Source organism: Ochotona princeps, chromosome 28, assembly GCF_030435755.1.
Source record: "Ochotona princeps isolate mOchPri1 chromosome 28, mOchPri1.hap1, whole genome shotgun sequence".
NCBI classification, from domain to species: domain Eukaryota; kingdom Metazoa; phylum Chordata; class Mammalia; order Lagomorpha; family Ochotonidae; genus Ochotona; species Ochotona princeps.
Genome location: NC_080859.1, coordinates 11,271,351 through 11,296,653, shown reverse-complemented (window position 1 = coordinate 11,296,653; position 25,303 = coordinate 11,271,351). Strand labels below are relative to the sequence as shown.

The 25,303-nt window shown below is 42.4% G+C and overlaps 2 protein-coding genes across 3 annotated transcripts in view; one reads left to right on the top strand and one right to left on the bottom strand.

The window, feature by feature from the left end:
* Positions 1–1,834: 1,834 nt before the first annotated feature.
* Positions 1,835–25,287, bottom strand: ARSK (arylsulfatase family member K). The gene is made up of 8 exons (XM_058656423.1): positions 24,845–25,287; positions 20,502–20,631; positions 19,271–19,430; positions 10,477–10,759; positions 9,350–9,521; positions 7,859–8,083; positions 4,155–4,379; positions 1,835–2,185 (listed from the first exon to the last, which is right to left on the bottom strand). Exons 1-8 carry the CDS (start codon positions 25,142–25,144, stop codon positions 1,887–1,889), a joined length of 1,794 nt encoding a protein of 597 aa, XP_058512406.1. The 5' UTR covers positions 25,145–25,287; the 3' UTR covers positions 1,835–1,886.
* SKIC3 (SKI3 subunit of superkiller complex) overlaps positions 25,216–25,303 on the top strand; it is a 70,522-nt gene continuing 70,434 nt past the window's right edge. The window contains exon 1 of one of the 2 annotated variants that reach the window (XM_058656421.1): positions 25,216–25,303. The gene's annotated coding sequence lies outside the window, so the exon portion shown is untranslated. The other variant, XM_004586197.4, reaches the window with a different exon arrangement.

The following is a 25,303-nucleotide window of genomic DNA, read 5'->3' as shown; positions in this document are numbered from 1 at the left end:
TGGGTAAATGACAAAATGGAGGAAAGGATAATTTATTCAACCAAAGGGGCCATGTAACTAAATGACATTTTTAACCACTGGGACAAGACAGTTCTTAAGAAAGTGTCAGTAAGGTAGCCATTTAAAAAACACGCTATAGTTATATGTCTGATGTGTGAACTGTTTCAGTTACACCCAAGTTTGAAGGGTGAAAATCAAAACTCTAGAGGAAAATGAGTGGGAGGGACCAGTCCAAATAAGACACAATGCCAAAGCTACAAAAGAATACAACATGTAGGTTTTTTTTTATTAATATTGTGTAAATTCACAAATCATAATTGAATATGAGGGTAGTTCAGAAAGTTCATGAAAAGTGTGCACTATCTTTTAATTCCATTTTTTCTTTGAACTTTATAAAACTTCCATGTATACTTTTGGGGTACAAAGATTCATAAATTTGAATAGATGAAAATATAAATTTCTGTATGTTAAAAACCAGCAGGACAAAGTCAAAGGAAAAATGACAGTGACAGGCCAGGAAAAATATTTACAAGATCTCTTTTTAAACATTTTCTTTTGTTATAATTATTATTTTTTGATACAGTTCCATAGGCTCCTGGATTTCCCCTATAGGATCTCTTATAAACAGTTAATATCTAAGGCATGCCTATAATTTTAAAAAGATCAATAATCATCAGGAAAATAGGCAAGGACTAGAACCAGAAAGGGCAAATTCCTGTAACTGTGAAGTGTGTGCAGGGTCTATGGTACTCATGATAAAAAGAAGAGCTTTTATTGATTATTCTGGGGTAGGATGTGAGGACAGGTGCTGCTGGTGAAATACCAATGAGTACCACTTCTGTGGAGGTCCTTGGGAGGGTCCTGAGCAAGCCTGAGTTCTAGGTGTCTACTCATGAGTGAGAGTAAGCAGCAGCCACAGATGGAGAGCAGTGTGGTTGGCACGCTCCCTTCTGTGTGCGGGGAAGTACCGACACCTCTGTGGTTTGCAGAGGGTGTGGCCAGTTTCTAGAGGGATACTGGAGAAGGTACCTTCTGGAATCGTCTGTCAGAAGAGCAGTTGGGTGGCAGGAGAATGGGAAGAAGGGAGACTTCCTGCTGGTAACGCCTCTGTTCTGTTGGCAGTCTTTACCTTGTGCCTGCATTATCTGCCTTTTAAAAACAGAAATGAAATGTTCCAAAATCTTCCATCAGAACATGTAAATGGTCCCAGCAGCTCCTAGTAACTCACCAGACACCATAAGAACTATTTTATAGCTCCTAAGTAATGAAATAGTGTATATTCTGGCCTGGTGCAGTGCTTAGTAGCTAAACCTTGCACACACCGGGATCCCATATCGGCGCTGGTTCTAATCCCGGCAGCCCAGCTTCCCATCCAGCTCCCTGCTTGTGGCCTGGGAAAGCAGTTGAGGATGGCCCAAAGCCTTGGGATCCTGCACCCATGTAGGAGACCCAGAAGAGCTCCTGGCTCCTGGCTTCGGATCGGTGCAGCACAGCTCTGGCCATTGCAGCCACTTGGGGAGTGATTTAGCAAATGAAAGATCTTCTCTGTCTCTCCTTCTCTCTGTATGTCTGACTTTACAATAAAAAAATAATCTTTTTAAAAATAGTTTATATTCTGTATTATTCAGGGAACACAACCTTTATATTGTAGGATTTGTTCTGATTCTCTCTGTGCCTCCATGAACTTGATGGAACTTGGTGACAATCGGTCTTAATAACAATTTTTTTGTTGAAAATATGTGATTAATCATGGGCATTTTGAAGCATAAAAGCAAAAAAGCATAAAAGATCCTAAATGCAGTAATTATTGAAAATGCTTCAAATAAAATATAAAAAAAGTCATGATATCTTAACATATTTCCATGCAGGTCTGGAACATTATTTTCTCAATTTTGTTTCAGGGGCTTTTGGGTTGCTGTGGGTTTCAGCCACCGGTCGATTGCACGTTCATACTTCCTCGGTTTTTTCAGCCAGTCCTGGTGCCACCTGAGGTTAGCTATCACGGCTGAGTAATTCTGCCCTACGCTCTGCTTCCACCGGATAAACTGCTCTTTGTTGTACTGGTGGACTGAAGCAGAAACTCTGGGGTAGTTGAGGATGGAACGAAGCTTCTGATCCAAAGAAGAAGTGATTTCTGGAAATTTTGTAGCTACATTGGTTAGTTCATCGGGATCCGAGGAGAGATCTGAAAGAAGAACATGTGCAAATAGTTACCTGCTCTAAAGGTCTTTTAGGATATCATTCGATCAGTGCCATTTATATGAGAGATGATATATCTCTCTATGTCTGTATCTATCTATCTATCTATATATGGGGGGGAGAGAAAGAGACATATTCATGTGCTGGTTCATTCTTCAAGTGGCTGCAATAACCAGCGAGGGACCAGGCTGAAACCAGGGACTAGAACTCCATCCAGGTTTCCCACATGGGTGACAGGGACACAAATAGTTGGGCCATTGTCCACTGCCTTCCTGGGCACGTTAAGGGGAAGCAGAATTGGCAGCAGATGAGCTGGGTCTGACTGGGAACTCCAACACGGGATGTGGGCATCCCAGGCAGCGCCTTAATCCGCTGCACTACTGTTGTTATGCTCCCAGATTTTATTTCTATTCCTGTTTCTTATAGTAAACTGAAGAATAGAATGTGTGATAAACTAATATAATTATACCAAAAGTCAGTGCTTGTTTTGGCAGTACATACAGTAAAACTGGAACAAGACCTAAAGCTAATAATAGTATTTATATACAGTATATTTACGTAAAGCTAATATAGAGTATATATAAAAAAATAATATAGTGATGCCCCAAATTAAACAGCCCTGAAATGTATGCCCAAATTATCCTCTTACTGTCATTAACAAATCTTAGATGTTAGAAACAATGAAATCTCCACATTAAGAAGCTGGTTTGGACCTAATTCTTCCCGTTTTTGATGCCTTGCCATTTCCATAGCCCTAAATCCTCCAGCATTAAGAATTTTGTGTGCAGACACGTCATGTTCTGGCAACTTCACAGAACCCTGGTTTTCTTTGTGCATGGACACCTTCTGCTTAGAGTTTTGAATGTTAGCATCAGTGTTAGAATTCATTTGAGCAGCCAGCCGTCCTTGGAAATACAAACATGTCAATCACTCATAGGAAAAAAACAGTGATAAGTATCTCAGATCTAAACCCAAACTTTCACGCGTGGAGTGGGAAGACAGGATGTGCCTGGGTGGCAATCGGCTGGGAAAAGCAGCAGCTCAACAATCTTGTGACAGTCACCTGCAGAGCAACAGTGAGCTCCATGTGTGGAGGGAGCCCCGCTCTGGGCCAGGATGAGGGCACTGGCCGGAGGCCTCTGCAGAAGGACACAGTGTGGAGTGTGAGTGAAAAGGCCCGGAGATACAGGAAAGGGCTGGCTCTTTCCCTGAACTTGGCCAGTCACCTCTGCTTTTGGCAGAACCCAGTGGACACATTCAATTGAAAGACTGAACTGGCCATTACTTAGTGGGCCATGAGTGAGTAACATCTCATGGAAAGGCTTAGAAAAGGGCTCTGATGAGCTGACCGTGGAGGCGGGCTTTATAGCAGAAAGAGGCTGAAGGATGAAGCCAAGTGGCTGGGCCATTGCAGTCACTTTCCCAATGATCGCGTTTTAAGAGAGGGTATTTGGATGATATGGCAGCACAGGCATCCTGGGCCCCTTCTGATTAGTCACGGGGAATCCTGACTTTTGGGCAACTGGTGTGTTGGAAGGCTCAGCTTCCACAGGCAGTGCCTGGCATGAGTGACAAAGTTCTGCTGTGGTCTGTTCTGCTAGGTGCAGTGCACACAATGGCTCCCACATATTTCACATGTTGCTGACAGCTGATCAGGAAAGATGACCATGGACAAGCACAGACACTTTATCAGAGAAAACAGTTGTCTCAACCACGAGACCTGGACCAAAAAGGCCTGTCATACTTCAAAGTCCACACCATTGGGCCCGGCGCCATGGCCTAGTGGCTAAAATCCACACCATAGCCAGGAAGTTAGCTGCTCATGTGGGCAACCTTTTGCAAACCCTTCCCCAGCATGAAAAGCAGCAGGTAAGCCCTGGGATAACTTGAGTAAGGCCACGCCAGTGAGCTCATTACACAAAGCGTCACACCCAACACCAGATGGACCCACTTACCAAAGAGCTGAGGCAACACTGCCACCCCGTCAGCATAGGCGATGTACTTCCACTGGTTGGTTCGAAGCATGTAGGTGGAAGCGTTCACGTTACAGCCGTGGAACTCGCTCAGAATCCAGGGTGGACGCAGGGGTCCGCACCCGCCGTTGTTCCTTGGTGTCTCGGATGATAACGGCAGCAAAGAGTATCCGCTCAGATTCTGAGACAGAGGTAGGCCGGCAATATCTGCAGCACAAAGCAAGCACCTGTTCACAGTTGGACATTCGTAATGACATCAAGTATGTTTCCCTCTATCAGTAACGGTGCAGGGACTACCGATGGCACTTGGGTTCTAGAAAGACTACCAGACTCAAATGCTTCTTGGAGCAAGGTATTAACTTCTCTAAACTTCATCTGCCTTGATCTCACAGGTTCATTTCAGGCATAAATAAGATAACTTGTGTAAAATCTTGAGCTTGCACTGCTTGGCCCATAAGACTGTTCATCCAATATTAGTTCACATCAGTTCTTCTTGTCCTCAATATTTAAATAATCATAGTTGTTACTCAACATTTGTTCCATTTAAAATTTTAAATTTCAACACACTGTTGATAAGTAGGTATAGTGAAGTAGGAATCCCAATTGGTTTTCCAAGCCAGTGAGGGGTTTTGGAGTCACCATCTTTGCTGTGGTATTTTAAAGACCCAGGGAGTGGAAAGGAAAAGGAAGCCTGGCCAGGGGCTGTGATTTGAGAAGTTTAATCTGATGTTCTGTGTATAAATTGAATTTATACCAAATAAACAGCCACAGGTAAGCTGATGTGAAGAGACTTGTACTTTTACACATAGGTCATGGTTCACATCTATTTTGAATTCCTAATTGGCTAGAAGAATCATAAAATAAGGCTTTTCTTTGTAGATATTTTTTTCCCATTTTTAAATATCATTATCATTTTATGATACAGTTCCACAGGCCCTGGGATTTCCCTTAACCCTCCTGAAAACCCCTCCCTATACTCTTTTCCAACTAGGCAGCCATTTGGTAAGTGGAGGTGCAATAGAACCCAGCGCCCACAGGTGGCGCTGTAGAGTTCCAGGGTCATAGACTCACACACCTTCTGAGGATATTGGTACTTAAGTCACAGTTTGGGTTTAGTTTATAAACAGAGGTGAGCTAATCACCACTGAAGCAGCAGTAAGCTCTCCCAGAACGAAGGGACTTCATTGAAAAAGGATAAATTAAACGGTAAATTAAACATGGACCATGAAAGCATTATGTTTGCTGGGTTGGCCAGTGCTGTTAAGGCAACAGATTGACATACGCCAGTGAGTCCTGGTGTAACTGTTGACAGTGTTCTTTTATTGTGATCAAGAGCACTCATGGGAAGTTAGACGGATACCCTATCATAACACACAAGCAAAACCAAAAAAAGTCATAATGACAACACGTACATTTTCTTAATAATACATATGGACTATTTGCAGGCATTAGTTAAACTTTTAAAAAATAGAATTCATTATTATTTACCCAAGCAATTACAAGTGCACATTCATGTTGCTTCTAACTCTTTAGTTTTACAATAACTGTCCATGGAGGTAAATGATGATATTAATAGGTTATTTCCTGCAGTTAGAATTTCTCAGTCAAAATGTATGCATATTTTAAAGAAATATGGCCTCCAGATTCCTTAGAACACAGGTGCCTTAGAATACAGCATTTAATTTTTAAATACCAATGTTTAAAGTGCTCAGCTACATTAGAAATTGGCAGTTGGTTGCATATAATTTTCTCTGAATGTGATGATGTTATTATTCTGGTATCTTCAAATACAATCAAATACAAGTTAACCTAAATCCAAAGGTTGCTTTTCTAGTCCTGCGGCTACGCTTGTAGGCATGAAGAAGCTACTAAAGCAAACACACAGCACTCTTTTTTTTTTTTTTTTGCGAGATCTTAACCACCTTCTGTGACCACCTCATTGACATTTCAATTTTAGTTTATACACAACATATAACATACATAACATGTTATACATAACATCATATCATCTTAAATTAAGGGAAACGTGGTATTTAACCTTTTGGGATTGGCTCATTTCCCTTAGCATTATGGATTCCAGTTTGGCCCATTTGGCCACAAAGAACTGCATTTTGTTTTTTTTAATAGCTGAGTAGTATTCCATGGAGTAGATGAACCATAGCTTTCTTATCCAATCCTCTGCTGAGGGGCATTTTGGCTGCTTCCATGTTTTTGCAATTACTGATTGTGCTGCTATGAACATAGGAGTGCATGTTGGTTTCTCATAAAACAAGTGTTCTGGATATATTCCTAGGAATGCTGTTGCCGGATCATACGGTGTGTTGATTTTGAGTTGTTTGAATATTCTCCATACTGATTTCCATAGAGGCTGTACCAACCTGCAGCCCCACCAGCAGTGGAGTAGGTTTCCCTTTTCCCTGCAACCTCACCAGCAAGTGTTGTTGGTGCTTTTATTCATGTGGGCCAGTCTTACTGGCGTTAGGTGGTACCTCATTGATGTTTTAATTTGGATTTCCCTTATTGCCAGGGAACTTGAGCATTTTTTCATGTTTATTTGCCATTTGGGTTTGTTCCTTTGTGAAGTGTCTGACCATTTCCCGTGCCCATTTCTTGAGTGGCTTGTTTGTTTTGACATTTTGGCTGTTTTGTAGTTCTTTGTTCTTGGAGATTAGCCCTCTATCACCTACGTAGTGTGCGAAGATCTTCTCCCATTCTGTGGGTTGCTTTTTTACTTTGTTGATTATTTCCCTTGCTGTACAGAAGCTTCTTAGTTTGATGAGGTCCCATTTGTTTATTCTGGTCTTGATTGCTATTGCCTCTGGTGTCCTTTTTAGGAAGTCGGAACCTACCACTAGATCTAATAATACACAGAGTATTTCCAACATTTTCTTCCAAAAGTTTGAGAGTTTCTGGATGTAGGTTTAGATCTGTTATCCATTTAGATTTGATCTTGGTGTATGGTGAGAGATGTGGGTCTGTCTGTTTGTTTCTGCAGGCTATTAACCAGTTGTCCCAACAGCATTTATTGAACAGACCTTCCCATTTGCCTAGATTGTTGTTTGTCTTTTTGTCAAAGATTATTTGGCTGTATCTGTGTGGGTTCCCTTCTGGTGTTTCTGTTCTGCTCCATTGATCTTTCTCTCTATCTTTGTGCCAGTACCAGGCTGTTTTGATAACCACTGCCCTATAATATGTCCAGAGGTCCGGAACTGTGATTCCCCCTGCTAACTTCCTGTTCTTCAGGATGGTTCTAGCTATTCGTGGTTTTTTGAAACACACAGCACTCTTGAAAGGAGATTATGTTCATACGATCAGTTTAAAGGAGTTGGATTCTAACACTGACATAAGTTAGTAGTTTCAGAGTAGACAGATTAATCCAGAAAGTCAACATTTCTATTTTAGGGAGGTGGTGGTAGAGAATCAAATGACGTACAAATAATTTCTGGAAACCAATGAGCTTATCTTAGGTGATTTACTTGATAATCACATCCTGATTGTTGAGTCTTTGGAAGGGGACATGCTGGTGCTAAATGAAAGCCACAGGAGGGTGGGGAGGAGTCTATGTGTTTTTCAGAATATGGGTTGACTCACAGTTAAAAGAATCGCTCAGTTATTGGTCAGTTAGCAGGACCTGTGATTCCTTTGCTTGTTCATTCTCCAGCAGTACCACAAATCACAGTACTTACCCAGCATGGTAGGGTAAATATCCACAAGGGAAACCACATCTTTGACTTGGAGGTTGGCCTGAATTCCCGGTCCCATGATCAAAAGTGGCACATGGGCGCTGGCTTCATACATGCTCATTTTGTAAAACTGTCGATGTTCCATGGCCAGTTCCCCATGGTCTGAGGTATAGATCACGATAGTTTTCTGAAGAAGGTCTAACTGGGCAAGAGCCAAAATAATTTTACCTGCAGTAGAAACCAAGAGAGATCTTGTAGCGTTTTTTTTTTTTCATTTTTTTTCATTTCATTTTTTCATTTTTTCCTTTTATTTTTGACAATCTTTACATAGTTAATTAGGGCACAAAGATTCAAGGGCTACAGGAAAGTGGGTAAGACTATTATTTCCACATTTTTTTTCTGTATCTGGGGTGAAGGCGGAGATAAAGGGAGAAGCCCCACCCAGACTCCCACCCATCTCAGGTCCCCAATGTGGGGCATTGCATGATGTTTTATTCTATTGCATGAGTATATAACAACTCTACCCTACAGAAGTTCATCTTAACATCTGAATATTATCAAGCTTCATATCCATGCTTGCCAGTTGACAATGGAGAGAAGAGAAAATGCACTATCCCGGGGGATGCTGGCACCTCTGGGGAGCATGCTTTATATGCTCTGTCTTTACAACAGTGTGTCGGGATGTCTTCTGCCCAAGTCAGGTTTGACCTTCCACCTTATGCATGTCTCCAGTGCTACAAAGACTGGAGCACAGTCTCCGTGCAACAGCAGATGGAAAGAGCAGGCCTAGTCGCCACCAGAGCTCATGCACTTGGCTGAGGGGTATGGGAATTCTACCCTGGGAGCTGGGCTGCAGGCAGGGTAGAGACTACGAGAGGGTGATTGGGCACATTCTTGGCTACAGAGTAACTGGATAGTCAAGTTCCTCTGACCAGTCCCTGACTCTGTCTCCAGATTTGCTCCCCACTGTAATGACGAGAGGCCCAGTAGAGCACAGTCCAGTTTGGCTTGCACCTTGGGTGCCAGTCTTTATTGGTTTAGGAAACCCAGTGGATTCTGAGTCTTGTGAAAACCTGACAGCCACTGCTCTGTGGAATGAGTCATGGATGTGGGACCACTGAGGCCTTCCAACTGGACAACTGCAATTGCTTCCTAACTGGTCTTCTCGTGCCTCGTCCCTTTCCTCTCCACAGCATCCTTGTAGCACACTAGTAGCCTCACTTGCTAAAATATCATATATTTGAACAAATATGAGCACTTAGAAATATGAGCCTTAATAACTAAGAAAGGGTACTGTATTCTGCTAATACCGTAAGCTACCTACTTTTAGACATGTCCAGATTCTGAAAGACTTCTAACTCTGAAGCATTTAAGCCGCTGTTGCAAGGGGGTATTGAGTTTGCTCATGCAAGTCACCAACAAGCACAAACACAGTTTGTTGGTGAAAGAGGATCTGTTTTTTTCAGGTAATGGCTTATTAGTTAGACCACGTACCAAGCATGGCGTCTGCTTCAGCACACATAGCGTAATAAAATGCTCGAATGTTCCTTATTTCCTTCTCGGTAAACTTCCCGGTGCAGTTTTTTGTGTAGGAAGAATAATAGTCTACAGGGTGCATTTCTGACAGGGGCGGCCACTTTGGGATTTTGATGGCGTCATGATATACCTACAAAGGGAGAACAAACTTAGTTATTTTAGCAAATCAGAAATATTCTTCGGCTTCTCCCACGTACGCACAGTGAAATATATATATGGTTTAATTACTTAGAGCGATAGGAAAAAGTATACATGTCACTGAACAGTGTGAGCTGTGTTAGTCCTGCAGTCCAGGAAAGCCGGAACCAGTCCAAGCTCGCCTTCTCTATGAGAATTCATTCCTTCAGGAGAGTGGGGCACTGTAACACAAGGGTGTGTGCCCGATTCAGAACCTCAAAGTCAACAGCCCAAGAAGTTGAACTCCCTTAGCACAGTATTACATTAGCAAAAATGGCAGTATCTAACCACCTTGCCAACTGACTGTTAGAAACAAATATAACTTGGAGATCTATCTATCTATCTATCTATCTATCTATCTATCTATCTACAGTGTTGACAAAATATTTGAGACTAGATCTTTGATTATATATATATTATATACACACACACACACACACACACACACACACACACACACACACACATATACACTTTAGGATCTATTTAAAGAGAGAGAGAGAGATCCACTGGTTTACTCCCCAAATGGCCAGGAGGCAGGAGCTTCTTCAGGATCTCCCACATGACAGTAGAGACCCAAGTACTCGGGCGATCGCCCCCTGCTTTCCCAGGCAGGAAAGACTGCATAGCAAGGAATCCCTGTATCACCGAAAGAATGGCTCTCATCTTCACTTCCTAGATACATCACATACATTTTAGTCAGTTCAGAAGCATGTGTCTGCGTCTTAACATTTATTTTAGTTTTCTAAAACTGCCACTTTAACCAAACCTGTCTGTTATTGGCCAACTTTGAATATAAAATTTTTAGATTTTCTTTAAAAGTGATAATAAAGAAATGAATTCATACCAGAAACACACACACACACACAATGTTAACCTGCATGTTGGAGCACACATACCACACTTACTTTTTCAAGCCAATAAAGGGATGTGCGAAATGTTGAAGCTCCAAAATTTTCTCCTGAAGACGGCGAAGGGTAAGGGTGTGGTAAGTTCAAGCCCAGGTAAAGAACGAAGGGGTGAGTGTGGTTGACAGCCTCCCTTCTTAACCAGTCTACTGCTCTGTCTGTTGTCTTCCAGTCCTTGTCCATCACTCTTACTCTAGTCTTGTCAGCTATGAGGTTAACCATGGGCCTGCCTTCCTGTCTGAGTAAGAAAGCGACATCTCTTGTCCAGGCTTCCACACGATTACTGAAGGGGGAAAAAGACAGGAGGACTGTAAGGTGATCAGAATGGTGTGAAAACACATTAATTTTTAAATTCAATAATTTAGTTTATTTTTACTTAGAGGAAAGAGAGAAAGGAGAGAGACCTTCACCCATCTACTCCTTCACTTCCCAGATGTGTTCAACAACCAGGCTGAAGCTAGGAGCCAGGAACTCAATCGGGTCTCCCTCCTGGATGGCAGGACCACCTTTCCTTACAAAAGGATGTTTAGTGAAAGAATGTTTCTTTTCTAGCCTTTCCCCTTAGAAGAAAACAATGTTTCTAACCAAAGCTGCCACAATCTCCTTTTGCTTCTAAATGTTTATATTTTGAAGATCCTACTTCTCTTGTATACTTTGTAGTTCTGCAGTCTCAGGTATTACATTGTTTCCAGCTTTTTTTTTTTTCTCATTGAAAGAACCATTTTCACTATAAGTTACCTAAGTTACAGCTGCTAATTTCTTCTTCAATTGTAAATGAGAGACACCTTCTTTTTATTAGAGGATTCGCAAGCTAAATGAATTAATTCAAGTCTCTCAATCTTTTTTTTAAACACTTATTTTTATTTGAAATAAAGAGAGCAGAAGAGGGAGAACTCTTCCATCTGCTAGTTCACCCCCCACCCTACTTCCTTGTCCAAGCATTTTCTTTTTTCCTCCATGAGTAATGGCTACAACTTCCTCCAAATGTAAGCTTTCTAACTGATCACTGCGGATATATCTATATCTATATCTATATCTATATCTATATCTATATCTATATCTATATCTATATCTATATCTATATCTATATATCTATATCTATATCTATATATCTGTATCTATGTCTGTCTATCTATCTATCTATCTATCTATCTATATAAAAGGCAGTTTTACAGAGAGAAGGAGAGAAAGATCTTCCATCCACTGGTTCACTCCCCAAGTGGCCGTAACAGCTGGAGCTGAGCTGATCCAAACCAGGAGCTAGGAGCTTCTTCTGGGTCTCCCACACAAGTGCAGGGTCCCAAGGCTTTGGGCTGTCCTCTACTGCTTTCCCAGGCCACAAGTACGGAGCTGGAAGGGAAGTGGAGCAGCTGTGATATGATCCAGCACCCATATGGGACCATGGCACATGCAAGGCGAGGACTTTAGTCACTAGGCTATCATGCCAGGCCTGACTGGGGGATATTTTGAACTCATTTCTTTCTATTTTATTTTTATGTGTTTAGTGAAGATTATACTTTTAATCAGACTATTAAAAAGAGCTTGGGCCTGGTGTAATGACTGAATTGGCTAATCCAGTTCTGAAAAGTGGCCTTGTGAATTTCAGTCCTGGCCTAATACAAATTTGAGAGTACACACACATACTCATCTTCATTAAATGTTCTTTTCTCAAAGTTGTGAGAAACAATACTATTTTTATACAGACATGCAAGGCTGTCAGCTGCTTTCGCTGTGTCTGATCACTCATGGAAACAGTCTGATCACTCATGGAAACAGTCTGTTTTAGTTGAATGAGTCACAGAATGCTGAAAAACTCAGGTTGGAACATCACTGTTCAACATACACTTCATTATGTGTTCACTACACATCTTATTTTAATCATTAATGTTATTAGTTCAAACTATTTTTTTTGTGGAATTATAGTAGCTTCTACTACTCAATCTTTTTTACTCATAGATTTCTTTATAGATGTGAAAATTATGATTGATCTCCACTGAACAGTAATAATAAATTAGATAATACATTTTACTGATGGTATAATCACAGTATTAATAATGTAGATATTTCACATATAGGTTGAAAAGGCAGGTCAGAGATTTACAGAGAGAAGAAAAGACAGAAGAAGATCTTCATTTCCATCTGCGTGTTCACTCCCCAGATGGCCACAATGGCCATTGCTGAGCTGACCTGAAGCTAGGAGCCTTCTGGGTCTCCCACACAAGTGCAGGGTCCCAAGGCTTTGGGCCATTCTTTACTGCTTTCCCAGGCCATAAGTAAGAAGCTGGATGGGAAGTAGGACAGCTGGGACACAAACCGGTGCCCATATGGGATCCCTGCACTTGCAAGGTGAGGATTTAACCACTGGGCTATCGTACTAGGCCCAATTTTTCATTTTCTTTTAAGACCTAATACTTACAAGTAATTTTAACAGTCTAACAAAACAGGTTTGTCATGTTCTTTAGGGGAAAAGATACTTTTAAATGTCTAGAAAACATGTGAGGAGAAGACTGATTTATAAAAGGCATACTTTTGAGGCCAGTATTGTAGCACAGAGGTTAAAGTGTCATATGGAGCATCTGCATTCCCCATGTTGCAGTGCCTGGGGTTGAAGCTTGCCTCTGCTTCAGACCCACCTTCCTGCCGGCGTGCTGGGCAGGCAGTGCGTGGTAGCTTGGGACTTGGATTCCTGCTGCTGATGTGGCAGATTGGGATGAAACTGCTCCTTCCTGGCTTTGGCGTGGCACAATCCTGGCTGTTGCAGGCATTTGGGGAGTGAACCAGCAACTGGAAGAGATCACGCTCTCTCTTTGCCTGTGTCTCTTCCTCTGTCACTGCTTTTTCAGATAAATAAGTAAATTAACTTTACAAAAAAAAGGTATATCTTCAGATTTAGAAAAGACTAGATTATACTTAAAATTTTCATACACACAAAAGAAAGTACTATGCATGGCAATGAGAATTCTAGTAAAAAAAATACATGAATTTCTGAGTATAAGCAGATATTACAAAAATTTCAAGTTGGGGGGTAAACAGTTAAAGAGACTTTAAAATTCAAAAATTCATAATTATGGATATTTTATAGCTGAAGGCTTGGTTTCTCAATATTTCACATTTTCCATTTTGTTCTTTAGTAATCATAACTGATTATTAGCTTTCAAAATTTCATAGAAATAACATCTGATTCAATTCCCATAGGAAGTCAAGTCTCATCCAGGTTTGATTATAAAAATTAAATGTTCTGGTCCATGAAACAGACACTTTCAGATCTATTTATAGGCCAACATTAAAGTCTAAATTCCACCTTATATAGTCTTCCAACTGCCCACACTGGGTCTCTTTTTAAGGTCATAGAAAGCTGTTTCTCCAGTCTGTTCTGAACAAATTTATTATTACCATAATCTTCCCTGCTCCATATTTTTAAAAGATTTATTTCTTTTTGTTTTTGGAAAGAGTTACATACCAAGAGAGAGGTAGAGACATAGAGAAAGACCTTCCATCTGTTTGTTCCGCATCTCCCACACAGGTTCAGGGATCCAAGGACCTGGGCCATCCTCTACTGTCCTCCCACGCCACAAGCAGGGAATTGGGTGAGAAGTGCAGTAGTCACAACACGAACCGGCACCTGTATGGGATGCTGGTGCCACAGGCCAAGGATTAGTATGCTACACCATTGTGCTGACCTCCCGATTTGATTTTTTTTTTTTTTTATTGGAAAGGCAGATATACAGAGGAGGAGAGACAGAGAGAAAGCTCTTCCATCCGCTGATTAACTTCCCAAGTGGCCACAATGGGCGGAGCTGAGCTGATCGAAAGCCAGGAGTCAGGAGCCTCCTCTGGGTCTCCCATACGGGTGCAGAAACCCAAGGCTTTGGGTCACCCTTGACTGCTTTCCCAGGCCACAAACAGGGAGCTGGATGGCAAGCGGGGCTGCCAGGATTAGAACTGGCGCTCATCTGGGATCCTGGCATGTTCGAGGCGAGGACTTTAGCTGCTAGGCTAGTACACCAAGCCCCTGGCAGCAGTGCTGGCTCAAGTCATTGGATTCCTGACACCTGTGTGGGAGACCTGGCTCAGCTCCTACCTGGATCCTGGCTCAGCTCCTACCTGGATCCTTGCTCAGCACCTGCCTGGATCCTGGCTCAGCTCCTACCTGGATCCTGGCTCAGCACCAGCTGTTGAAAGCACAGGGGTATCTCTGCCTCTCAATTTAAAGAAAAAAAGAAAAGGATGGAATTAAGAAAAAGTTGTTCAAACTGTGATACAATTTTTAAAAAATTGCTTGTAAGATGCATAAGTAGGTGAGACACTTCATTATACACAGCTGAACTCAATTTATTTTAAATCTCAGTAAGTAATGAAAAAAGAATCCAAGAATTGGAATGAGAGGCTGCAGGCTCAGAATTGTCACTGGACTGTTTTGAGAAACCGATGTTAATAATTGCGGTTGAGAGCAATCCACAGATGTCCCCAGGGGCTGCTCTGGTTAACCAAACCAAACAAAAATGGTGCAAGCTCTCCTACTATCATCAAAAATCATGCTGAGAAGGGAGTCAGAATAATGCTGGCTATTCCTAGATACTATCAATCAAGACAATAAGAAGGTGAGATATAAAAAAGTTACCAATCATATCTTACATTATAAAGTGACTGTGGATAGGAGTAATATTAACAGAGGCCTATGAGGCTGCACAGGGCGAGGCTCTGGGAGAGGACTCCAGGGTCTCTGCTCTAAGTTCTGCTGGTCCTCGCCTCATCACTCTGGTTCTCTCTAGAACTGTGCTGGTGGCATGGAGGCCCGATGGGTGACTAGGAGGAGTTGTGTTGGCAGCCCTTGCTTTGTTTCCCCTTTGCTGTCTGCCACAAGGCACAACTCAAGGCTATCAAGAGCAAGTCTCTTGTTTTGGAAGTGGGCTTTTTGATTTCATCATTTGTTTCGGAGGATTTAAAATTGCCTGTCGTGACTTGGCTCAAAGGAACAACAAGCTCCAGGAGCTGAGAACATAAAGTAATTGCAAGGGTAAGATGAAATGCTGGGGGATTTGATTTTAGGTTTTAGATTTTCAGTAGCGAAAAACAAGGCAGCTGTTTGTTTCAATTCATTTTGATAGCATTAGAATGCAAGTGGCATGTCATTAGAGAATTTTGTGTTTTGATTACTGTTATATTCACACCATCAAAAACAGTGTCTGGCACACAGGAGGTTGCTCAGTAAACACTAGCTGAACAGATACTACAAATACTTGATGTTATATTTTTAACTTAAGTAAGGATCATACTTTAGTCATAACATTTTAAAAAACACTACCCAGTACAATGGCTTAATGGCTAAACCCTCAGCTTGCAAGCACCAGGATCACATATGGGGTGCTAGTTCCTGTCCTGGCTGCTCCACTTCCTATCCAGTTTCCTGCTTGTGGCCTGGGAAAGCAGTAGAGGATGGCCCAAAGCCTTGGGATCCTATACCCACATGGGAGACCTGAAGGAGGCTACTGGCTCCTGACTTCGAAATGGTTCAGCTCTGGCTCTGATGGCTATTTGGATGGAAGATCTTTCTTTTCTACAAATATGACTTGCCTTTCCAATTAAAAAATAAATTTAAAAAATTGTGCTGTTAAAATTTTTCTGTATAAAATTAGGTATCTCCTAATTGTGTATACCTCTAAATTAAAATCCTGCTTGACATACTAATGTCAAATGGATTTTTTTTAGTTTATTTATTTGAAAGGCAGAATGATAGAGGAGAGACAAAGAAATCTTCCATCCACTAGTTCACTCCTCATTGGCTATAATAGCCGGGTCTCAGCCAGGATGAAGCCAGGATCCAGGAACTCCATCTTGGTCTCCAGCAGGGGCCCAAGTACTTGGACCATCTTCTGCCTTCCCGAGTTCGTTAGCAGGAAGCTGGATCAGAGGCGAAGCAGCTGGGACTCCAATTCTGCTACTCTCATCTGAGATGTGAGTATTCCAAGCAGTGGCTTAACTTGCTTTGGCACAATGCTGGCCTCTTTACAATGGATCTGATTCCATGCTGGGGCCAAGTGTCAGTCTGATTCCTTAGGATATAGAAGAGCAAAGAGTATTTAAAGCGCAAGCAAGTGCTTTAAGTGTGACATTTCTGAGAGCATGCTGGTGAGAGCAATAAATCATATCATTCTACACTTGGCTTCTCAATCTCTGTATTTCTGACATTGAGGCTTGGTGGTTCTCCTCAGGTGGTCTCCACCTGTGTGCTGCAGGCCATTCAGCAGCAACTCTGCTCTCCAGACACCAGCAGGAGCCCCCCACAGTGTCAGGACAAATGCCTTCAGACTTTGCCAAATGTCCTTTGGAGGAAGGGGCACCCATCCTGTCTTTGACTAACAACTACCATTGTAGGGTATTGGGAATACACTGGCAAAACAGATTCATAAGAAAGCAAAAATGGTTAAAATATTGCATGCATTAAGTATGATTTTTTAAAACAACTGATGAGAAGATATAACAAATTTGAACCTAAGCCTCTTATATGCATAAACTATATAAGGTAAAGGGGGCAGGTGGATGTCAGGAATTTATAAACCACTCAATTGCATTGTCATCATAGTTTTCAGAGTGGAAGAACTTTTAAAATCATCTAGTTTTAGAAACATTAGGTGAAACCAGGGTTCTTAGTAAATAAGTAATTTCCCATGGCCTTAATGTTGGAATGTGGCATTTTTTATGAATAGTATTATCAATATCTGTTTGACAGTTCTCTGGGAGAAACAAATGTTGAGCCACGGAGAACCCAGTATGGTGCTTTATATTTTGTATAGTACGGGGCTCATGGATGTGACTGACATACCCAGACTGGTACAAGAAGACCATCATTTGATACTCTGAAAAGACAGAAGAGAGAATTAAAAGACTTGAGCTCATAATTGTGATGACTCCCACAGCTGCTAGGATATGCAGTCAACCCAGATGTCTATCAAATGATGACTAGATGAAGAAATTGTGCTATATATACACAATGGTGTACTACTCAGCTGTAAAAAAGAATAAAAATCTCTGGCAACAAAATGGATACAACTGAAGATCATTATGCTCAGTGACATAAGCCAGTACCCAAAAGACAAATAGCAGGTTTTTCCTGATTGGTGGTACTGAATACACAGAGTACACAGAAAAAGTAATATACCAAAGAGTGAAATTGACCTTTTGAGATTTCATTATTGTTCGTGGCCCTTATCTAGACGCTTGAGGAATAATGTTCTGTTCTATTTACTACTTGTTGAAGTCCTTATTTAGTGGAGGGTTAAGCCTGTGATTGCAAAGTAAATTGAAAGAAAAACAAACAAAAAAAGATGTATCAGTGTACGGCATCCACAGTGAAGTGGCAAAGGGAGAAAGTGGGTGGCAGGCTGTGTCCAGAGGAAATTGGACACAAGCTTTCAAGTAGAGCTGCAAAGGACACATGTAATGAATCCTTCCAGGATCAGATTGAGATCATACCTGTGAAATGCTATCTTCACTCATCAGATGCTCAGTAGCCAAATTTTTATGAGGTATGGATCATGGAGGAACATCCTGCCTCGCACATATCCACATTCCAGATTCCCAAAGGCAGGCAGGTGTCCAGCACCAGGCACAGAGCAGAAGCAGTTCAGGCACATGGCAGGGCTCCCTCATCAGGTGGGCAATGGTGGCAACACTCAGAATCCAAGCTCCTGGGACCCAGCCAAGGACCACCCTTGCAAGCCAGCCTTTCCATGGACAAGTCTCAGGCCTGCTACACTAGTTAACTTTGACACACATTTCATATAATAGTTGTAACAAAGAACATAAAGTTCAGTTAGCTTACATGGTACACACCTATGAGGTTAGTAATAAAGGAGAAACTAGTATTTAAAAGTAGGAAATCTGTTTCTAGACCTTGCATATATTTTTTTAAAGATTTATTTAGGGCCCGGCGGCGTGGCCTAGCGGCTAAAGTCCTCGCCTTTGAACGCCACGGGATCCCATATGGGTGCCGGTTCTAATCCCGGCAGCTCCACTTCCCATCCAGCTCCCTGCTTGTGGCCTGGGAAAGCAGTTGAGGACGGCCCAATGCATTGGGACACTGCACCAGTGTGGGAGACCTGGAAGAGGTTCCAGGTTCCCGGCTTCGGATCGGTGCGCACCGGCCGTTGCGGCTCACTTGGGGAGTGAATCATCGCCGATCCGAAGCCGGGAACCTGGAACCTCTTCCGGGTCTCCCACACTGGTGCAGTGTCCCAATGCATTGGGCCGTCCTCAACTGCTTTCCCAGGCCACAAGCAGGGAGCTGGATGGGAAGTGGAGCTGCCGGGATTAGAACTGGCACTCATATGGTATCCCGGGACATTCAAGGTGAGGACTTTAGCTGCTAGGCCACGCCGCCGGGCCCATAGACCTTGCACATTAATCACCATGTCTGGCTGCCTGGTTTTTGAGGAGTCAGTGAAGTGGAAGGAAGAACAATGTTCAACAGACTAATGTTGGAGAGAATTGAAAAAGGCAGGTGAGCAGAACATGATGGTTTAAAGAACAGACTGTAAAAGGAAGAATAAAATAGCCCTGATAAAATGGAGCCTTCATTACATTGAATCATGGGTTAAACATATTACAAACACTATTTCAAGATCTTCAAAGTTTAAAAGAAACAAAATTACCAGTAGATTAGCAACTTTAATATTTTAAGAAGATTAAAGAAAGCTGGAGTTTTAACCAAATTAGACCAAGGATTAAGAGATTTACTTTCACCCTCTGTGGGGAAACACAAAATAAGAGTCTATGCGTATACTTAATAATTTACCTAAGTGAGTGATGTCCTGAAGTATAGTCTAGCTTCCCAAATTTCTGTGTTCGGTAGCCATGATTCTCCATAATGTCCATCCATGTTGTATAATTTGGATCTAGACCCTTAAAGTTATTCCAAGATTCTGTTAAGTGAGTGAAGAGCCCACTCCACATGGCTGTGTGGAGAAACAAGTTGTGATTAAAACGAAGCTTAACAATTTGCTTTAACTAGTAAGACAACAATACTGGGAGCATCATCTACTATGAGCTAATGCTTTGGAGTAAGACCCACAACCTGTCTTTGGTGCTTGACCTAATAATTCTGATTTTGGATAGATGTGAACTGCCATGGAAGACAAAGGGATAGTGTGATCTGACACGTTGTGGAAAGACCCAGAAAGCTCCAGCTACTCTGTGGCATATGTGATGTTCCAGACAGTTCTTCCTATGCTTTTACTGAACCACTTCGTTGGAAACAAATTTAGTAAGTCTGAGTTCTTCCTCCCTTGCTCCCATAGACACCATTCTAAATGACAAGATACTTATTCTAACAACACCAATACACAATATGTATAATAAGATACATGATCTCTGGGCCCGGCGCGGTGGCCTAGCAGCTAAAGTCCTTGCCTTGCATGTGCTGGAATCTTATAAGGGTGCCGGTTCTAATCCCGGCAGCCCTGCTTCCCATCCAGCTCCCTGCTTGTGGCCTGGGAAAGCAGTTGAGGATGGCCCCAAAGCCTTGGGTCCCTGCTTTTACATGGGAAACCTAGAGGAGGCTCTGGGCTCCTGGCTTGGGATTGGCTAAACTCCAGTTGTTGTGGCTGCTCTAGGAGTGAATCAGTGGACAGAAGATCTTCCTCTCTGTCTTTCCTCCTCTCTGTATATCTGACTTACCAATAAAAATAAAATAAAACTTAAAAATTACATTATTTCTGATGTTAGAATTTTTATTAGGTTCCAAATATAAATTACTATCCTACTTTTGGTTATAATCTTTTATTTTTGTTTGCTTTGTTTTTTATTCTAATTTTTAATTAACATGTAACAGATTCAATGTGATTGTAGATGCAATTCTTTTGTGTGTGTGTGTGTGTAGATACAATTCTAAGAACACAATGCCATTTCCCTTTTCCCTCCCTACCCTTTTTTTCCCTCCTCCCTTTCTCTTTTTTGTTATAATGCTTTAAACTGTGAACATTCTTCAACCTGTAGCCATTTTCTGGGGTTAATAAGTATATTCATACCTGCTCGTGACGGACAACAGATTGGAGAGTTGGTGTAGGCATTTAGAAAGGAAGTGCCATGTTTTTTCATGAAATTGATAAAAGGAAGTTTCAACACCTGACTTCCTGGATGAAATGTTAACCTTCCGTCCTGGAACAGAGAGATTTAGCATTGACTATATATTTTTTGAAGATTTTTATTCATTTTATTAGAAACACAGATCAGATTTTACAGAGAGAAGGAGAGATGGAGAAAGATGCTCCATCTGTTAGTTCACCTCCCAAGTGGCCACAAAGGCTGGAGCTGGAGCTGAGCTGAGCCAGGAGCTTCTTCCGGGTCTCCCACACACATGCAGGGTCCCAGGCTTTGGGCTGTCCTCTACTGCTTTCCCAGGCCACAAGCAGGGAGCTGGAAGGGAGGGAAGTGGAGCTGCCGGGATATGAACCAGCACCCACATGGGATCCCAGTGCTTACAAGGTTAGGATTTAGCCATTGAGCCATCATGCAGGCTCTAACATTGACTATATTATAAAAACATTATTATTTACCTCCATTTTCTGAAAGGTGGAGCAACAAAGGGAGAAAGAGAGACAGATCTTCTATCTGCTAGTTCATTCCTTAATGCCCACAGCAGCCAGGGCTGGGCAAGGCCAAGGCCAGGAGCCAGGAACTCCGTATGGATCTCACACACAGGGGCAGGAACCCAAGTGCTTGCGCCATCATCTGCTGTCTCAAGATGCACTAACAGGAAGCTGGGTCAGAAATGGAGTAGCTGGGACTCAAACTGGCACTCTGACAGGGAGTGTGGGCATCCCAAGTAGTGACTTAATGTGCTTCACCACAACACCCACCCTTTTGTTGAACTTTCATCATAAAATTCACAACAGCAAAAGACTTCATTATAAGAAACCTCAAAAGGAAAAATATCAAGGACAGAGGGTGCTACTGATATTTAATGCATAAATATCTACAATTCAATGCTTCAATTCACTTGTACTCATGTGAATATGGTCAACAAAGGACTTCTTGCCAGTTCTTCTGCAGCATGATGGACCAATGGAACATAAATATATGCTATGGGGCAGGGCTTATGCAAGTGCTGAAGATACAGTGGGGTACAGAGTCCCTGCTCCCATGAAGCTTTCCATCTAGCTGGAGCAGCACATAATATATGGGCTTAAAAAAAGGCTGGGATAAGCATGGCGAGTGCTTTGAAACAAACAAGGCATACAGAAGTACCGCAGAGGGCTGCTTCAGATAGAGTGGAGGGGTAAGACTTCCCTGGGATGCGCGAAAGCTCTAGGAAAAGCAGCATCCAGCCATGCTTAGGATTTAAGAGACATTAAGATTTGAAACACTAAAGATGTCACTGGGCAGCTGGATAAATGAGTCTGAAAATTCGATGTTAGGGTTAGAGATATGAATTGAGATTGCACAACTTTCCTTAGTAAAAATAAAAGAAAAAAGAATATCCCACTCCTGGAGTTATATCTACTGTATATTTTCAAAATGTATAATAATACATTCATTGTAAGATAACAAAACAACCAATCCCGAGTAGGGGATATTCATAGACTTTTGAGATGTCTTGAGACTTCAAAGTGAAGCAAAGGTGTAGGCTGTTAGGGAGACTGGAGTTTGGAGGTCAGAGAAGTTGATCTGGGTAAACTAAGCTGTAGCAAATTCATGTCCTGGAAATTGTGAGACTGAAGGTAGTCTGATAAGGAGAAAGAGAAAGGACAGGAAAAACATGAATTCAGACAAGGTTGTGAGAGGCCCTGGCAGTTGCAGCCTTCTGGGGAATGACCCAGCAGATGAAAGATCTCTTACTTGTCTCTCCTTCTCACACTATAACTCTGACTTTCAAATAACTAACTAATAATAAATCTTTTTTTAAAAAGGTTACACTTCAGGGGTCAATGATGTGGCATAGTGGGTAAACCCACCGCCTGCTGCACTGGCATCCCATATGGGCAGTGGTTCATGTCCTGTCTGCTCCACTCCCTTCCACCTCCTGGCTAACGGCCCAAATATGTGTGCCCCTTTCACCCGTGTGGGAGGCCTGGATGAAGCTACAGGCTGCTGGCTGCAGTCTGGCTCAGCCGTGGCTGACACAGCCATCTGGGGAGTGAACCAGGGGATGGAGAACCTCTCTGTCTCTCCCTCTCTCTGTAACTCTTGAAAAAAAATTGTTAAAAAGGTTAGATTTATTCCCAAGTATTTCATTGCTACTTTAAATGAAATGCTTAATTTTAATTTGATTATCAATTAGAAAAATAGAAATATGCATGATTTTTGTATATTTATTTTGTATCCTGTAGCCTTACTTGGTAAGCAGTTCATAAGTTTGATAGTTTTATGGTAAATTTCTTATTTTTCCACAAACAAGATTATTGTAAGTACAGATATTTTTACTTATTTCTTGCTTTTCTAGGTGTATTTCTTTTCTTTCTTTTTAAAAATATTTATTTATTTTTATTGAAAGTCACATCTGCAGAGAGAAGGAGAGGAAGACTCTCCATCTGTTGATTTACTCCCCAAGTGGCTGCAATGGCCGGAGCTGTGCTAATCCCAAGCCAGGAGCCAGGAGCCTCCTCCGGATCTCCCACACGGGTGCAGAAACCCAAGGCTTTGGGCCGTCCTCAACTGCTTTCCCAGGCCACATGCAGGGAGCTGGATGGGAAGCAGGGCTGTCGAGATTAGAACTGGAACCCATATGGGATCCCAGTGCATGAAGGTGAGGATTTTATCCGCCAGGCTATCGTACTGGGCCCTGATTTTAATAATTTATTGGCTCAACTGCTTAGCTTGCTAGAGCTGCAGAAGTGATAAATCCTGTATGCCATGATTTATCTTACTGTATACCAAATTGTTATAGAGAGATGAATTATTACAAATTAGTTTAAATATCAGTATTTTGATTATCAATTTGAAGATAGGTAAAATAAAAAACTACAAAGAAGCAGTAAACTGCATTTGGAACTATTATTAGTTGTCATTATATTGTCATCCTATTTTCAAATACTTTAATACATGGGCACATGCACACAAGCAGGGATATGTTTAGATGAGGCAAATAATTATATTATTTGGCTCAGACACTTCAGCCATTTTGGAAAAGTCTTTGGAAATTTCGAGAAAGCTGTGATGTCCTTTTAGGAATAAACGAGCATGCTGAGGAGAGCTGCCTTGCCAAGGTCATGCCCTATGCCTGTGCCATCCAGCAGTAGGGTATGCAGGCTGTTGAGCTCACCTCAGCTGGAAACAGCTGTGTGGGTTCACAGAGCTGGAGAACTGCCCAGAAAGAACAGTGAAGCGGCCCGGCGCCGTGGCCTAGTGGCTAAGTCCTTGCCTGGAATGCGCTGGGATTTCTTAGGGGTGCCAGTTCTAATCCCGGCAGCCCTGCTTCCCATCCAGCTCTCTGCTTGTGTCCTGGGAAAGCAGTAGAGGACGGCCCAAAGCCTTGGGACCCTGCACCTATGTGGGAGACCAGGAAGAGCTCCTGGCTTCGGATTGGCCAGCTCTGGCTGTTGTGGTCACATGTGGAGTGAATCATAGGATGGAAGATCTTCCTCTCTGTCTCTCCTCCTCTCTCTATATATTTGACTTTGCAATAAAAAATTAAATCTTTTTTTTTAAAAGAACAATAAAAACAACTTCTCCCTCTGCACAACCCACTTTATTTCACTTCCCTTTCATTTCGGGAGTGCTCTCCTATCTTTCTTGTTCATTTCCAACACTGCCCACTCTCTAAATTTGAAGATCGCCTAAGTAATACTTTCAACAAATCTTCTAGGCAAATCCAGACGATGTAACTTCGATCATTTTAGGTTAATCAAGAGAAAGGCAAATCAACATAGGAATTAAGAACATTCTCCGTGGGGTGGGCATTCCACACAAGGGTTAGGACTATTTGGGATGTCACATCCCATACTGGAGTGTCAGGGTTTGAGTCCCAACCCTGCTTTTTAGCTAGCTTCCCATTGATGGGCACCCTGGCATGTGGCAGGTGCTTGGAACCTTGCCATTAGTGCAAGACGGGCTTGATGCTTATTAAAGGATAGCAAAAAAAAAAAAAAAAAAAAAAAAAAAACCCAGGAGAATGGCATCTGTTCATGGAAAGCGAAATGAAAACGTAAGCTGAGTTTTGGTGTAAAAAAAAAATGTTGAAATCCACTCATAGGAAAGGTCTTCGATGAGCCCATGGGAAATATGCATTATGAAAAAAACACTATGCATGGATTTCAATACTTTTTGCACCAAAATAGGCTCTCTTCATTTCCTCTTTCACCAGTGCGGTGTACAAGTGTAACCTGGGATCTCGCAGACTCTGCTGCCCGCTCCCTGCCCTCCGGGTACTTACGAAGGAGTCGCTCACGACCAGCACCACGTTGGGTGCTTGGCCGGCTCCCCGCCTCTGCCCACCTGCCGGGGCCGCCAGCGCCGAGGCTGCCGCCACCGACACCCACAGCAGCCGCAGCAGCATCGCGGGGCGCGGTTCTGACAGCCGGCGGACGGGCTTGCCTCCTCTTCCTGGCAGAAGAGAAGAGGGCAGGGACACCCACCAATTGGTCCCGGAGTGGGCAGCTGGGCGTCTACATACTGCAGTTAACTCCGGAGCGGGGGCAGAACTACAACTCCCGTCAGGCTTAGAGTTGCGCATGCGTATGGGAGGACTCTTGCCGCCAGTTTGGCCACCAGGCACGTCCTGTCATGTGGGCAAGGCCTGGGAAATGCGCATGCGCTCTCGCCCCAGTCTCGAGCCCTTCTTTTGGGAGGGGTGAGGTGGGGCGGGTGTGTAGTACAGCCGCATTTGTTCCTG

Coding starts and splice junctions, on each gene's coding strand:
- ARSK (XM_058656423.1), bottom strand. CDS start 25,144: ATGCGCAACTCTAAGCCTGACGGGAGTTGTAGTTCTGCCCCCGCTCCG. Junction 20,632..24,844: donor TGGTCGTGAGCGACTCCTTC/GTAAGTACCCGG, acceptor TCTCTGTTCCAG/GACGGAAGGTTAACATTTCA. Junction 19,431..20,501: donor CTGTTGTCCGTCACGAGCAG/GTATGAATATAC, acceptor TTCTCCACACAG/CCATGTGGAGTGGGCTCTTC.